General features: G+C 47.4%; 2 protein-coding genes across 3 annotated transcripts; both read right to left on the bottom strand.

The window, feature by feature from the left end:
- Positions 1–8: 8 nt before the first annotated feature.
- On the bottom strand, positions 9–16,192 carry LOC124125368 (succinate dehydrogenase cytochrome b560 subunit, mitochondrial-like). 2 transcript variants are annotated; one of them, XM_048398374.1, is made up of 6 exons: positions 16,045–16,172; positions 14,159–14,209; positions 13,414–13,515; positions 10,089–10,150; positions 2,091–2,254; positions 9–1,004 (listed from the first exon to the last, which is right to left on the bottom strand). In XM_048398374.1, the coding sequence occupies exons 1-6, from the start codon at positions 16,059–16,061 to the stop codon at positions 897–899; spliced, it is 504 nt and encodes a 167-aa protein (XP_048254331.1). In that variant the 5' UTR covers positions 16,062–16,172; the 3' UTR covers positions 9–896. The 2 variants fall into 2 exon arrangements, with proteins under 2 accessions (XP_048254331.1, XP_048254332.1); XM_048398375.1 differs by lacking the exons at positions 9–1,004; positions 2,091–2,254 and adding an exon at positions 8,217–8,473 and having other exon boundaries at positions 16,045–16,192.
- LOC124125366 (uncharacterized protein PB18E9.04c-like) lies at positions 10,157–13,407 on the bottom strand. The gene is made up of 2 exons (XM_048398373.1): positions 12,584–13,407; positions 10,157–11,454 (listed from the first exon to the last, which is right to left on the bottom strand). The coding sequence occupies exons 1-2, from the start codon at positions 13,037–13,039 to the stop codon at positions 10,441–10,443; spliced, it is 1,470 nt and encodes a 489-aa protein (XP_048254330.1). The 5' UTR covers positions 13,040–13,407; the 3' UTR covers positions 10,157–10,440.
- Positions 16,193–16,653: the final 461 nt, after the last annotated feature.

Here is a 16,653-nt window from a genome sequence, read left to right as displayed (position 1 = left end):
CACCATTATATATTTAACAAAACATTTATTTTAATTTAAACAGATACATTTATCATGTTCATCATGCATGAATGATGTAAATTAGAATTCCACTGTTTCAAATATATCTATCTGATCAAACAAGCTACATATCTCAGCCAGTGTTTCTCCATGATTGAAATTATTATTAAAACCACACAGGACAATATTTCCACAAAATGAAAGCCATCAGAGATAATTTCAAAAGACAAAATAGTACAAAAGGAGATGTTTCACATACCCACTAAATCCTTTAATTGAAATGTTTTTGGCCTGAATTCACTTTATTTTGAAGCTGCTTTAAAAACCATTTCCCACTAATATTAAGCACACTGTACTACAAAAATGTGTAACAGCAGTATATATTCATACCTTCCATCCCGTGCATACATTCACTTTCAACCAGTTTTAACATGCAATATGTGAACAGAGCCTGAGCCAGCTTCACAGATAAAGAAGATAATCAGGGCACAGACAAACTTAAGTAAGGATTTGTGATTCATTGCAAATTAACAAGAGCACAATGGACACCGTCATACTGTCCGCCAGAACATACACACCTTGTTACCATAAACTCCAAGATTTGGTGGCAAGATTGAATGTTTTCAATAACTGAATCCACAAGAGGTTTCATGTGTCCATTGTGTTCTGTCCAGCACACAGATTCATCAGAGATCATATCGCACATCAATTCACTTTCAACTAACTGGCATTATTAAGTTGATCTTTGTGTGGGCAGGAACAAACACTCTCCTGTGAATATGACTGTGTTGAGCAGATCTGGTCAAGCTGCTAGTGATGTTCCTATGACGGCCTGCCAGCTGGCTTCTTCAAGCATAGACACATCAGCTGCTTGAGATGAAAAACTACTGTTGACTTCACATACCAAACACAAACCCTGTGGATACAGCCAGGGACAGGGCCATCACAAAGTAGCCCGACTTGTACAGGTTTTTCAGTCCGAAACCGTATCCCGCATCCCATGCCTGCAAAACACGAAATTGTATGAATACAGTGAATGAATGTTGTTTTAGGCAGCAGTCAACAAGGTTGGTGAGCAGGCGAACAGGTGGCTGACAGCAAGTACCCGACTCAGGACACATTGACACACAGTCATCACTGGCATGTGGAAACCACCCCATCCTCAATTTACTTGTCAGTCGACTCAGAAAAGCATCTGCCCTTTACAAGCGTCATTTGGGCCAATTCAGTCAAGCTGCAAGTGTTATTTGTGGGCTAACGCAGTCAAGCTGTATGTATTATTTGCAGGGTAATGCAGTCAAGCTGTCTATGTCATTTGTGGGAGTGTAGTTGGCTAATGCAGTCAAGCTGTATGTGATATTTGTGGGCTAATGCAGTCAAGCTGTACGTGTTATTTGTGGGCTAATGCAGTCAAGCTGTATGTGTTATTTGAGGGCTAATGCAGTCAAGCTGTACGTGTTATTTGAGGGCTAATGCAGTCAAGCTGTACGTGTTATTTGAGGGCTAATGCAGTCAAGCTGTACGTGTTATTTGAGGGCTAACGTAGTCAAGCTGTATGTGTTATTTGTGGGCTAATGCAGTCAAGCTGTATGTGATATTTGTGGGCTAATGCAGTCAAACTGTACGTGTTATTTGAGGGCTAATGCAGTCAAGCTGTACGTGTTATTTGAGGGCTAACGCAGTCAAGCTGTACGTGTTATTTGAGGGCTAATGCAGTCAAGCTGTACATGTTATTTGAGGGCTAACGCAGTCAAGCTGTATGTGTTATTTGAGGGCTTATGCAGTCAAGCTGTACATATGTGTGTACATATGACGTTTATTCAGGACAGTTAAATGTGAAGGTATAAGAGAAAAGGTTTTATGTTTTTGATATCATTTGGTTTTTCAAATTGGAGCAAACAACTCATGCAAGCTTCTTCTTTCTTTTGGAATGCCAGGAGGAAGGTAATGTGCAGGATTTACTTGTCCTGGAAATCCATCTGTTGTAGTCCAGAAAATAAGGGAAAACTCCCTGATGCATGGATCTGAAAATGAGCCTGGAAAAACAAATATATTAAATCACTTTTCCCCAAGCCTCATGTTTTACTTACCAAATGCCTGATTCCGTTCAGAAAGTGGTATGTGACAGGCAGAGCTAGCGAGTACTTCATCCCGGTGAGGATAGCTGGCCCCAGGGACAAATCCTTGATCATCTGTAGATAGTAGGGGTAGCTCTCTGGGAGACTCAGCATCAGGACAGAGACACCGGACACAACTGTAACACAACACAGTGAAGTCAGACAGACAGACAGGGAGTAGGGGTAGCTCTCTGGGAGACACAGCATCAGGACAGAGACCCCGGACACAACTGTAACACAACACAGTGAAGTCAGACAGACAGACAGGGAGTAGGGATAGCTCTCTGGGAGACACAGCATCAGGACAGAGACACCGGACACAACTGTAACACACCACAGTGAAGTCAGACAGACAGACAGGGAGTAGGGATAGCTCTCTGGGAGACACAGCATCAGGACAGAGACCCTGGACACAACTGTAACACAACACAGTGAGGTCAGACAGACAGACAGGGAGTAGGGATAGCTCTCTGGGAGACACAGCATCAGGACAGAGACCCCGGACGCAACTGTAACACAACACAGTGAAGTCAGACAGACAGGGAGTAGGGATAGCTCTCTGGGAGACAGCATCAGGACAGAGACCCCAGACACAACTGTAACACAACACAGTGAGGTCAGACAGACAGACAGGGAGTAGGGGTAGCTCTCTGGGAGACACAGCATCAGGACAGAGACCCCGGACACAACTGTAACACAACACAGTGAAGTCAGACAGACAGACAGACAGACAGGGAGTAGGGGTAGCTCTCTGGGAGACACAGCATAAGGACAGAGACCCCGGACACAACTGTAACACAACACAGTGAGGTCAGACAGACAGACAGGGAGTAGGGATAGCTCTCTGGGAGACACAGCATAAGGACAGAGACCCCGGACACAACTGTAACACAACACAGTGAGGTCAGACAGACAGACAGGGAGTAGGGGTAGCTCTCTGGGAGACACAGCATAAGGACAGAGACCCCGGACACAACTGTAACACAACACAGTGAAGTCAGACAGACAGGGAGTAGGGATAGCTCTCTGGGAGACACAGCATCAGGACAGAGACCCCGGACACAACTGTAACACAACACAGTGAAGTCAGACAGACAGGGAGTAGGGATAGCTCTCTGGGAGACACAGCATCAGGACAGAGACCCCGGACACAACTGTAACACAACACAGTGAAGTCAGACAGACAGGGAGTAGGGATAGCTCTCTGGGAGACACATCATCAGGACAGAGACCCCGGACACAACTGTAACACAACACAGTGAAGTCAGACAGACAGACAGGGAGTAGGGGTAGCTCTCTGGGAGACACAGCATCAGGACAGAGACCCCGGACACAACTGTAACACAACACAGTGAAGTCAGACAGACAGGGAGTAGGGATAGCTCTCTGGGAGTCACAGCATCAGGACAGAGACCCCGGACACAACTAACACAACACAGTGAAGTCAGACAGACAGACAGACAGGGAGTAGGGGTAGCTCTCTGGGAGACACAGCATCAGGACAGAGACCCCTGACACAACTGTAACACAACACAGTGAAGTCAGACAGACAGACAGGGAGTAGGGGTAGCTCTCTGGGAGACACAGCATCAGGACAGAGACCCTGGACACAACTGTAACACAACACAGTGAAGTCAGACAGGGAGTAGGGATAGCTCTCTGGGAGACACAGCATCAGGACAGAGACCCCGGACACAACTGTAACACAACACAGTGAGGTCAGACAGACAGACAGGGAGTAGGGGTAGCTCTCTGGGAGACACAGCATCAGGACAGAGACCCCGGACACAACTGTAACACAACACAGTGAAGTCAGACAGGGAGTAGGGATAGCTCTCTGGGAGACACAGCATCAGGACAGAGACACCGGACACAACTGTAACACAACACAGTGAAGTCAGACAGACAGGGAGTAGGGGTAGCTCTCTGGGAGACACAGCATCAGGACAGAGACCCCGGACACAACTGTAACACAACACAGTGAGGTCAGACAGACAGACAGGGAGCAGCGGTAGCTCTCTGGGAGACAGCATCAGGACAGAGACCCCGGACACAACTGTAACACAACACAGTGAGGTCAGACAGACAGACAGGGAGCAGCGGTAGCTCTCTGGGAGACAGCATCAGGACAGAGACCCCGGACACAACTGTAACACAACACAGTGAGGTCAGACAGGGAGTAGGGGTAGCTCTCTGGGAGACACAGCATCAGGACAGAGACCCCGGACACAACTGTAACACAACATAGTGAGGTCAGACAGACAGACAGGGAGTAGGGGTAGCTCTCTGGGAGACACAGCATCAAGACAGAGACCCCGGACACAACTGTAACACAACACAGTGAAGTCAGACAGACAGGGAGTAGGGATAGCTCTCTGGGAGACAGCATCAGGACAGAGACCCCGGACACAACTGTAACACAACACAGTGAGGTCAGACAGACAGACAGGGAGTAGGGGAAGCTCTCTGGGAGACACAGCATCAGGACAGAGACCCCTGACACAACTGTAACACAACACAGTGAAGTCAGACAGACAGACAGGGAGTAGGGGTAGCTCTCTGGGAGACACAGCATCAGGACAGAGACCCTGGACACAACTGTAACACAACACAGTGAAGTCAGACAGGGAGTAGGGATAGCTCTCTGGGAGACACAGCATCAGGACAGAGACACCGGACACAACTGTAACACAACACAGTGAAGTCAGACAGACAGGGAGTAGGGGTAGCTCTCTGGGAGACACAGCATCAGGACAGAGACCCCGGACACAACTGTAACACAACACAGTGAGGTCAGACAGACAGACAGGGAGCAGCGGTAGCTCTCTGGGAGACAGCATCAGGACAGAGACCCCGGACACAACTGTAACACAACACAGTGAGGTCAGACAGACAGACAGGGAGCAGCGGTAGCTCTCTGGGAGACAGCATCAGGACAGAGACCCCGGACACAACTGTAACACAACACAGTGAGGTCAGACAGGGAGTAGGGGTAGCTCTCTGGGAGACACAGCATCAGGACAGAGACCCCGGACACAACTGTAACACAACATAGTGAGGTCAGACAGACAGACAGGGAGTAGGGGTAGCTCTCTGGGAGACACAGCATCAAGACAGAGACCCCGGACACAACTGTAACACAACACAGTGAAGTCAGACAGACAGGGAGTAGGGATAGCTCTCTGGGAGACAGCATCAGGACAGAGACCCCGGACACAACTGTAACACAACACAGTGAGGTCAGACAGACAGACAGGGAGTAGGGGAAGCTCTCTGGGAGACACAGCATCAGGACAGAGACCCCTGACACAACTGTAACACAACACAGTGAAGTCAGACAGACAGACAGGGAGTAGGGGTAGCTCTCTGGGAGACACAGCATCAGGACAGAGACCCTGGACACAACTGTAACACAACACAGTGAAGTCAGACAGGGAGTAGGGATAGCTCTCTGGGAGACACAGCATCAGGACAGAGACCCCGGACACAACTGTAACACAACACAGTGAGGTCAGACAGACAGACAGGGAGTAGGGGTAGCTCTCTGGGAGACACAGCATCAGGACAGAGACCCCGGACACAACTGTAACACAACACAGTGAAGTCAGACAGGGAGTAGGGATAGCTCTCTGGGAGACACAGCATCAGGACAGAGACACCGGACACAACTGTAACACAACACAGTGAAGTCAGACAGACAGGGAGTAGGGGTAGCTCTCTGGGAGACACAGCATCAAGACAGAGACCCCGGACACAACTGTAACACAACACAGTGAAGTCAGACAGACAGGGAGTAGGGATAGCTCTCTGGGAGACAGCATCAGGACAGAGACCCCGGACACAACTGTAACACAACACAGTGAGGTCAGACAGACAGACAGGGAGTAGGGGAAGCTCTCTGGGAGACACAGCATCAGGACAGAGACCCCTGACACAACTGTAACACAACACAGTGAAGTCAGACAGACAGACAGGGAGTAGGGGTAGCTCTCTGGGAGACACAGCATCAGGACAGAGACCCTGGACACAACTGTAACACAACACAGTGAAGTCAGACAGGGAGTAGGGATAGCTCTCTGGGAGACACAGCATCAGGACAGAGACACCGGACACAACTGTAACACAACACAGTGAAGTCAGACAGACAGGGAGTAGGGGTAGCTCTCTGGGAGACACAGCATCAGGACAGAGACCCCGGACACAACTGTAACACAACACAGTGAGGTCAGACAGACAGACAGGGAGCAGCGGTAGCTCTCTGGGAGACAGCATCAGGACAGAGACCCCGGACACAACTGTAACACAACACAGTGAGGTCAGACAGACAGACAGGGAGCAGCGGTAGCTCTCTGGGAGACAGCATCAGGACAGAGACCCCGGACACAACTGTAACACAACACAGTGAGGTCAGACAGGGAGTAGGGGTAGCTCTCTGGGAGACACAGCATCAGGACAGAGACCCCGGACACAACTGTAACACAACATAGTGAGGTCAGACAGACAGACAGGGAGTAGGGGTAGCTCTCTGGGAGACACAGCATCAAGACAGAGACCCCGGACACAACTGTAACACAACACAGTGAAGTCAGACAGACAGGGAGTAGGGATAGCTCTCTGGGAGACAGCATCAGGACAGAGACCCCGGACACAACTGTAACACAACACAGTGAGGTCAGACAGACAGACAGGGAGTAGGGGAAGCTCTCTGGGAGACACAGCATCAGGACAGAGACCCCTGACACAACTGTAACACAACACAGTGAAGTCAGACAGACAGACAGGGAGTAGGGGTAGCTCTCTGGGAGACACAGCATCAGGACAGAGACCCTGGACACAACTGTAACACAACACAGTGAAGTCAGACAGGGAGTAGGGATAGCTCTCTGGGAGACACAGCATCAGGACAGAGACCCCGGACACAACTGTAACACAACACAGTGAGGTCAGACAGACAGACAGGGAGTAGGGGTAGCTCTCTGGGAGACACAGCATCAGGACAGAGACCCCGGACACAACTGTAACACAACACAGTGAAGTCAGACAGGGAGTAGGGATAGCTCTCTGGGAGACACAGCATCAGGACAGAGACACCGGACACAACTGTAACACAACACAGTGAAGTCAGACAGACAGGGAGTAGGGGTAGCTCTCTGGGAGACACAGCATCAGGACAGAGACCCCGGACACAACTGTAACACAACACAGTGAAGTCAGACAGACAGGGAGTAGGGATAGCTCTCTGGGAGACACAGCATCAGGACAGAGACCCCGGACACAACTGTAACACAACACAGTGAAGTCAGACAGACAGGGAGTAGGGATAGCTCTCTGGGAGACACATCATCAGGACAGAGACCCCGGACACAACTGTAACACAACACAGTGAAGTCAGACAGACAGACAGGGAGTAGGGGTAGCTCTCTGGGAGACACAGCATCAGGACAGAGACCCCGGACACAACTGTAACACAACACAGTGAAGTCAGACAGACAGGGAGTAGGGATAGCTCTCTGGGAGTCACAGCATCAGGACAGAGACCCCGGACACAACTAACACAACACAGTGAAGTCAGACAGACAGACAGACAGGGAGTAGGGGTAGCTCTCTGGGAGACACAGCATCAAGACAGAGACCCCGGACACAACTGTAACACAACACAGTGAGGTCAGACAGACAGACAGGGAGCAGCGGTAGCTCTCTGGGAGACAGCATCAGGACAGAGACCCCGGACACAACTGTAACACAACACAGTGAGGTCAGACAGGGAGTAGGGGTAGCTCTCTGGGAGACACAGCATCAGGACAGAGACCCCGGACACAACTGTAACACAACATAGTGAGGTCAGACAGACAGACAGGGAGTAGGGGTAGCTCTCTGGGAGACACAGCATCAGGACAGAGACCCCGGACACAACTGTAACACAACACAGTGAAGTCAGACAGACAGGGAGTAGGGATAGCTCTCTGGGAGACAGCATCAGGACAGAGACCCCGGACACAACTGTAACACAACACAGTGAGGTCAGACAGACAGACAGGGAGTAGGGGAAGCTCTCTGGGAGACACAGCATCAGGACAGAGACCCCTGACACAACTGTAACACAACACAGTGAAGTCAGACAGGGAGTAGGGATAGCTCTCTGGGAGACACAGCATCAGGACAGAGACACCGGACACAACTGTAACACAACACAGTGAGGTCAGACAGACAGACAGGGAGTAGGGGTAGCTCTCTGGGAGACACAGCATCAGGACAGAGACCCTGGACACAACTGTAACACAACACAGTGAAGTCAGACAGGGAGTAGGGATAGCTCTCTGGGAGACACAGCATCAGGACAGAGACACCGGACACAACTGTAACACAACACAGTGAAGTCAGACAGACAGACAGACAGGGAGTAGGGGTAGCTCTCTGGGAGACACAGCATCAGGACAGAGACCCCGGACACAACTGTAACACAACACAGTGAGGTCAGACAGACAGACAGGGAGTAGGGGTAGCTCTCTGGGAGACACAGCATCAGGACAGAGACCCCGGACACAACTGTAACACAACACAGTGAAGTCAGACAGACAGGGAGTAGGGATAGCTCTCTGGGAGACACAGCATCAGGACAGAGACCCCGGACACAACTGTAACACAACACAGTGAAGTCAGACAGACAGGGAGTAGGGATAGCTCTCTGGGAGACACATCATCAGGACAGAGACCCCGGACACAACTGTAACACAACACAGTGAAGTCAGACAGACAGACAGGGAGTAGGGGTAGCTCTCTGGGAGACACAGCATCAGGACAGAGACCCCGGACACAACTGTAACACAACACAGTGAGGTCAGACAAACAGACAGGGAGTAGGGGTAGCTCTCTGGGAGTCACAGCATCAGGACAGAGACCCCGGACACAACTGTAACACAACATAGTGAGGTCAGACAGACAGACAGGGAGTAGGGGTAGCTCTCTGGGAGACACAGCATCAGGACAGAGACCCCGGACACAACTAACACAACACAGTGAAGTCAGACAGACAGGGAGTAGGGATAGCTCTCTGGGAGACACAGCATCAGGACAGAGACCCCGGACACAACTGTAACACAACACAGTGAAGTCAGACAGACAGGGAGTAGGGATAGCTCTCTGGGAGACACAGCATCAGGACAGAGACCCCGGACACAACTGTAACACAACATAGTGAGGTCAGACAGATAGAGAGACAGGGAGTTGGGGGTAGCTCTCTGGAAACTGGAAAAAGAAAACTGAAAAAAATATTTTTTTAAAGATTCCTAAATAGCAAAAGGCACCACTTCAGACCTTGATTAATACAAGTATCTAGTTTGGATGAAAAATATTGAATAGTTTTGTGGTTCTGCTCTGGAAACACCTACCTCCATTTCAGCTAAGTTAACTTGTTTCCATGGAAACAGGGAAGAAATCAAATTTTGAAAAATCCCTAAATAGCAAAAGGCACCAGTTGACAACCTGGTCTTTGTGTGTGCAAAGTGTCATGAAAGAATACCTATTAGTTTTAGAGATATGGTCCAGACAAACACACCACTATGAACAGAGTCAAAGTCACACTTGTTGCCATGAAAACAGAAAAAAATTACTTCTCCTAAATTTCTACAAAGTATAAGGCACCACTTCAGCCCTTTGTTAATACATGTAGCCAGTATGGAAGAAAAAAGGTCTTTCACATTTTTTCGATATATTGAACCGTTTTCGAGCTCGCACCGGAAATTATTATGGACAGACAGACAGGCAGGCAGATGGAGACAGATGAGGCTTCAACTATATCCCCCTGCATTATAATTATGCCAGTGGGAAGATAATACACAAGGACACTCCAATGAGCTGGAAATTCTACTGGCCCTCACAACAAGACACTGATAAGCTTATTTTAAATTTTACCCATAATTGGTATGGGATGGATATTTTTAGCAATTTACTTGAAGAATCCAGTATACTCACCTACCGACATGCCGACACCAGTCACTCGGTGAGTCAGAGACATGGTCATGGCGAGATGTGGCCTGCCAGACAAAACAAAGTCCTTTATAACAGGTAAATGAGCAAGCCAATGTTATTTATTGCAGTCAGCAATATTAGAGGCTTATCCACAACAGCCTGTAAATTATTTGATAAGTTTGCAATATTCTACAAATGACAACCTGTAAATATTTGTGGCTGGACCACACAAGCAAGTGATGGATATTATGATGAACGTCTCATCTTATTGAGGTTCATTAACTCATTATCAACCAAGTCAAAGAGCATAATCACTCAATCCAAATAGGCGTCGCCAGCAAAGGTTGTTGGGGCCCTATACTTGACTCCCCATGGCTGTTAAGGTGAGATGAAATGGGGCTCTATGTTCAAGATTATTGCACTTATATATATAGCAACATGTGTGTGTGTGTCTGTGTGTCTGTTTGCTTGTAGATGTCTCCATGGCTGTGTAGAGGATGGGGTTAAGGCTTGGCATGTTGGTTGAAGTGGAGCTAGAGGATGTCTCCATGGCTGTGTACATGATAGGGGTAGGGCTTGGCATGTCGGTGGAAGTGGAGCTGGAGGAGGTCTCCATGGCTGTGTAGATGATGGGGTTAGGGCTTGGCATGTCGGTGGAGCTGGAGGATGTCTCCATGACTGTGCACATGATGGGGATAGGGCTTGACATGTCGGTGGAAGTGGAGCTAGGGAATGTCTCCATGGCTGTGTAGAGGATGGGGATAGGGCTTGGCATGTCGGTGGAAGTGGAGCTGGAGGATGTCTCCTTGGCTGTGTAGAGGATGGGGTTAGGGCTTGGCATGTCGGTGGAAGTGGAGCTAGAGGATGTCTCCATGGCTGTGTACATGATGGGGTTAAGGCTTGGCATGTTGGTTGAAATGGAGCTAGAGGATGTCTCCATGGCTGTGTAGAGGATGGGGTTAAGGCTTGGCATGTTGGTTGAAGTGGAGCTAGAGGATGTCTCCATGGCTGTGCACATGATGGGGATAGGGCGTGACATGTCGGTGGAAGTGGAGCTAGGGAATGTCTCCATGGCTGTGTAGAGGATGGGGTTAGGGCTTGGCATGTCGGTGGAAGTGGAGCTGGAGGATGTCTCCTTGGCTGTGTAGAGGATGGGGTTAGGGCTTGGCATGTTGGTTGAAGTGGAGCTAGAGGATGTCTCCATGGCTGTGTACATGATAGGGTTAAGGCTTGGCATGTCGGTGGAAGTGGAGCTAGAGGATGTCTCCATGGCTCTGTAGAGGATGGGGTTAAGGCTTGGCATGTTGGTTGAAGTGGAGCTAGAGGATGTCTCCATGGCTGTGTACATGATGGGGTTAAGGCTTGGCATGTTGGTGAGTGAGTATGCTTTTACGCCGCTTTTAGCAATATTCCAGCAATATCACGGCGGGGGACACCAGAAATGGGCTTCACACATTGTACCCATGTCGGGAATCGAACCCGGGTCTTCGGCGTGACGAGCGAACGCTTTAACCACTGGGCTACCCGACCGCCCCTTGGCATTTTGGTTGAAGTGGAGCTAGAGGATGTCTCCATGGCTGTGTACATAATGGGGTTAAGGCTTGGCATGTTGGTTGAAGTGGAGCTAGAGGATTTCTCCATGGCTGTGTACATGATAGGGGTAGGGCTTAGCATGTCGGTGGAAGTGGAGCTGGAGAAGGTCTCCATGGCTGTGTAGATGATGGGGTTAGGGCTTGGCATGTCGGTGGAGCTGGAGGATGTCTCCATGGCTGTGCACATGATGGGGATAGGGCTTGACATGTCGGTGGAAGTGGAGCTAGGGAATGTCTCCATGGCTGTGTAGAGGATGGGGTTAGGGCTTGGCATGTCGGTGGAAGTGGAGCTGGAGGATGTCTCCTTGGCTGTGAGGTGAGGTGAAATTGGGTTTAACGTCGCGTCCAAGATTATTGCACTTATATAGCGACGTGCATGCACGTGTATGTGTGTGTGTGTGGTTGCTTGTACTAGTCCGGACTGATGCCGATTTATAGTGCTAGCTCACTGAGATACCATGCCGCAGTTTAACATGAATACCCCACTCAGACACAGTATACTGACTCCGAGCCGACCAGTCCTTGTTTTAGCCCCTTAATGCCGAGCGCCAGACAGGGTAACAACAAGTACAATCTTTTAACGTCTTTTTGTATGACGCGGCCCGGGATCGAACCCTGGACCTTCCGCTCTCCGGGCGGAGGCTCTACCACAAGACCACGGAGGCGGTCTTCCTTGGCTGTGTAGAGGATGGGGTTAGGGCTTGGCATGTTGGTTGAAGTGGAGCTAGAGGATGTCTCCATGGCTGTGTACATGATGGGGTTAAGGCTTGGCATGTTGGTTGAAGTGGAGCTAGAGGATGTCTCCATGGCTGTGTACATGATGGGGTTAAGGCTTGGCATGTTGGTTGAAGTGGAGCTGGAGGATGTCTCCATGGCTGTGTACATGATGGGGTTAAGGCTTGGCATGTTGGTTGAAGTGGAGCTAGAGGATGTCTCCATGGCTGTGTACATGATAGGGGTAGGGCTTGGCATGTCGGTGGAAGTGGAGCTGGAGGAGGTCTCCATGGCTGTGTAGATGATGGGGTTAGGGCTTGGCATGTCGGTGGAGCTGGAGGATGTCTCCATGGCTGTGCACATGATGGGGATAGGGCTTGACATGTCGGTGGAAGTGGAGCTAGAGGATGTCTCCATGGCTGTGTAGATGATGGGGTTAGGGCTTGGCATGTCGGTGGAAGTGGAGCTGGAGGATGTCTCCTTGGCTGTGTAGATGATGGGGTTAGGGCTTGGCATGTCGGTGAAAGTGGAGCTGGAGGATGTCTCCATGGCTGTGTAGATGATGGGGATAGGGCTTGGCATGTCGGTGGAAGTGGAGCTAGGGGAGGTCTCCATGGCTGTGTACATGATGGGGTTAGGGCTGGGCATGTCGGTGGAAGTAGAGCTGGAGGATGTCTTGATTGTTTTGCTTTGTGTTACAAATTTGGACTACATGGTCATCATATGTTGAGGGTCGGTGGGGTAGCCTCGTGGTCAAAGTGTTTGCTCGTCTTGCCGAAGACCTGGGTTCGATTCCCAATATGGGTACAATGTGTGAAGCCCATTTCTAGTGTCCGCCACCTTGATATTGCTGGAATATCTCTAAAAGCTGTGTAAAACCATACTCACTCACTCATCATCCGCTGTTAGTGGCAGATATAAATAAGAACATTTTCTTGTCGTCAATTATTGTGTATGATTATAACAATAGTTTTGATTCTTGATGGTTATTGTGATAAAAATAATTTATACTTAAAACTTGCCTGTATGAGGAAAGGAACGGTGAGAGCGGGCGATTCAGCTGTCTGTTCTTGTCCCAGTACTTCCGCATTTCTTCATAGGCTGTACTTGAAGACATCGGAATCCTGGACAACAACAGAGTTCAGCAATTGACAGCTAGTTGGAAGACATGGAAATAATCCTGTTACACTGTCATTACTTTATGTTCTGGACACACAACGTTCTTCCATCACCCACAGATGACTTCGTAATAATCACACTAATGTGGTCAGTGCGAATGCATGGGCCTGTTTGAGGTCATCACTTCGGGACAGGTGTTAGGTAATTACCTCAGGCAATAAGCTGTTTCATACATGCATGACAACGCACATATTTTACCATCATTTTATTTTACCACATAAGTTCACCATCATTTTACCTGTAAGAGTACCTTTTTAGGCTAATCACAGTGTCAGAATCAACTAGATTAGATAGATTTGCATTCTTTGGATACATGCTACTTTCATATCGCTATGATTCGTATTTATTAAATGAAGCCAGAAAAGCATTTTTATGGCATTTCCAACTGTTCTTTAGTCCAAAATCTTTAAAGTAAAACAAAAATATACTGAAATGATGTAAGCACCATGTCTGGGCCAGCACATTCGAACGATTGTGTTATTTATAATGTAGGTAACACACAACCTTATTGAAGTGTACTATGTGTATACAGACAAACATGCTAGTTGTTGACATTTGCACATGGTCCGTGCGTTGTGAGGTACTTACTTGTTGACAAACACTGCATGCTGCCTCAACAGGCTCTGCCTGCCTACGGATCTGGAACACAACATGGGACTTGTATAGCCATGGGAACAAGTCTTCACACAACATGTGACAGGAACTGGACAATCCATACCAACGGAGATCCGTACCTTGTTTGTTTGGGCAGACTACTACACAAATGCTGCATAACCTTTACCCACCTGTACTTGATCAACTGGATGACTCATACCCCAAATACGCGTATTCGTACACAATGAAAATGAATATGATTTCTTATTATTAAACTAAACATTATTCACTTCTAAAGTTCTATTGTTATCTGTAGCAATGACCTAGAATAATATGAGAAACAATCAGAGAAATCAGCGCCTATCGGCTCCTGAAGTGTAAACTGCTTCTGTGGGATGCTGAATGTGTTAATTGGTGCTTACTCTATAAATAAATGGGTATGGTTCATCTAAATTTGTGTATGAGTCTGGGAAATAAAGTACCAATGCTCAATATCAGGAATGGAAGATAGGAATTTTAGGTGTGTATAAGCCATTTCAGATGGGTATGTACCTCCTTTGGTGTGGATTGTCTATTGACTAGTGTAGTGATGGGAATAAGTCTTCATAACATGCTAAAAATATGGTAGCTGTTCTTAGAGACTGAGAATAAAGCATGCCCCCCCCAGAAATTTTTTAAACATTTGATTGCATTTAAAGCAATTTCGTGCAGTTTGGACAACATTCACACCAATAAATGTAATAAGTCATTTGCAAAAGTCAATAAGTCAAATAAACAAGATGGCAGATGCAGTAAAATTTCTAAGTTAAATCAATACTTTTAAAAAATTGGGCATAGCTTCTGCGCCCCTGGCTTCCCGCCAGGGCTGGGAGCAATAGTGCCGTAAACTTCAACCCCCATCCCCCAGACACAAGGACAACTTTCACAAGCGTGCAATGTCTGACCCTTTCCCCATGTTGAAGCATACTGAAAAAAAACTTACCTTGTACTTACCTTTTGATGAAAAAAACAAAACTCCATTGCAAACATAAGACATTAATACAACATATATCCCCATGTTATGGGGTTTTGGACGCTGAAGAAACATTCATAGTTTTCTCGCTAATCACATGAACAACTGTAAAACATCTCATTCACTTACAGGCTAAAAGACGACTTTATCTTAAAAACAAGCCATCAGCTGACTCTGAGTATTTACAATTTCTGTGTGACGCCACACCCCACGTTATAGTGCAAGTATTCGTGATAGAAAACGTATGATGTCCGAAAACCTATGCTGCTGGAAGCTCTGATCGAAAACAGGACAATTCGCGATGGTTGTCCGGTTTTCGATCATATTTTTCGGAGTGTTTTTTTTTCAAAAAAATTATTTAATTTTTCGCGGAAGATGATTTTTTCCGAGGTCTACTGTTTTAAAAAACGCGATTTTCCGCGTTTCCGCGGAGATTTCACATCCCTGTGCTTGACCGTCCACAGTTGCCACTTAGAACTTGGGTTTTGAAAGCATGAAAACGACAATCAAGGTCACATAGGTGAAGGTCAGTCGATAACGAGTAGGCTTTTCTCATCAAACTTTTCCGTTGATTATAAACTACGTCATGTGTGTTAACAACCAAATAACGTGACACGTAAATGCCCAGTAGAAAGAGGGGTTCCTAATAAACAAGAATGAGACGAAACACATGAAGACATGGAAGGGCGGCCCCCGGCCTTCAAATGTATTGGCGTAGCATAGCAGCCAAACAGTGGGAAACTAGCTGTTCAATTCAATGATAGGTGCTTTATGCTTTAATTTCGTTCGTGCCTACTGCCATTTAGTTAATTCTTGAGCAAGTGGGGAATAATAAATAGGAAATAAGCGCTGATAACCGTGCAACTACCTCAAAAGCATCGCCATCTTGTCTACAGGTGGAATGAAGACTCGGCTACGGAAAATGAAACGAATGCAACATTAGCGAAATTTGCTTCACATCGATTCCACTGAACCAAAACGTTAATCATATATAAACAGTATATTGTTATACAAAGCAAGGGGGGCAAGTTTAGTACTGAATATTACATATCTACTTTCAAAGTGAAAAGTATGAAATCGATGTTTTATCTATTTCGGAAATGTAGAATAATGTTCAATTTAACATAAACCGGTATGACAACATTTTGTAAATTGTATTTGTCGACGAGTAGTTAACATTGTCTCCATGACATTGAAACTTCAACCGTCACACATTTATAATTAATCGTAGCGGGCGCTGTTGGGCAAATGTTGAATGCTCCGCCAAACACTTAAATATAACTATCACTATTGTGACTATTTAATACAGATAATGGTCAACTTCTACACAATGATACCCCTACATAACATTACCTAACCTGTATTAAATATTTCATAAATACAACTTGCTGGTCCGTAATCACTTGCCTCACAGGATATTTTGAACAATACTGGACATTTATCATTATCTGGTCGGTATGAGGCAATATCAGTATAG

The sequence above is a fragment of the Haliotis rufescens genome, unplaced genomic scaffold, assembly GCF_023055435.1.
Source record: "Haliotis rufescens isolate VD_foot unplaced genomic scaffold, xgHalRufe1.0.p SCAF_18, whole genome shotgun sequence".
Taxonomy (NCBI): domain Eukaryota; kingdom Metazoa; phylum Mollusca; class Gastropoda; order Lepetellida; family Haliotidae; genus Haliotis; species Haliotis rufescens.
This window is presented reverse-complemented; position numbering and strand designations above follow the sequence as displayed.

Coding starts and splice junctions, on each gene's coding strand:
- LOC124125366 (XM_048398373.1), bottom strand. CDS start 13,039: ATGCCCAGCCCTAACCCCATCATGTACACAGCCATGGAGACCTCCCCT. Junction 11,455..12,583: donor CTAGCTCCACTTCAACCAAC/ATGCCAAGCCTT, acceptor TCACTCACCAAC/ATGCCAAGCCTTAACCCCAT.
- LOC124125368 (XM_048398374.1), bottom strand. Junction 2,255..10,088: donor TGGTGTCGGCATGTCGGTAG/GTGAGTATACTG, acceptor GTTGTGTTACAG/TTGTGTCCGGTGTCTCTGTC. Junction 1,005..2,090: donor TGAACGGAATCAGGCATTTG/GTAAGTAAAACA, acceptor CGTGTTTTGCAG/GCATGGGATGCGGGATACGG.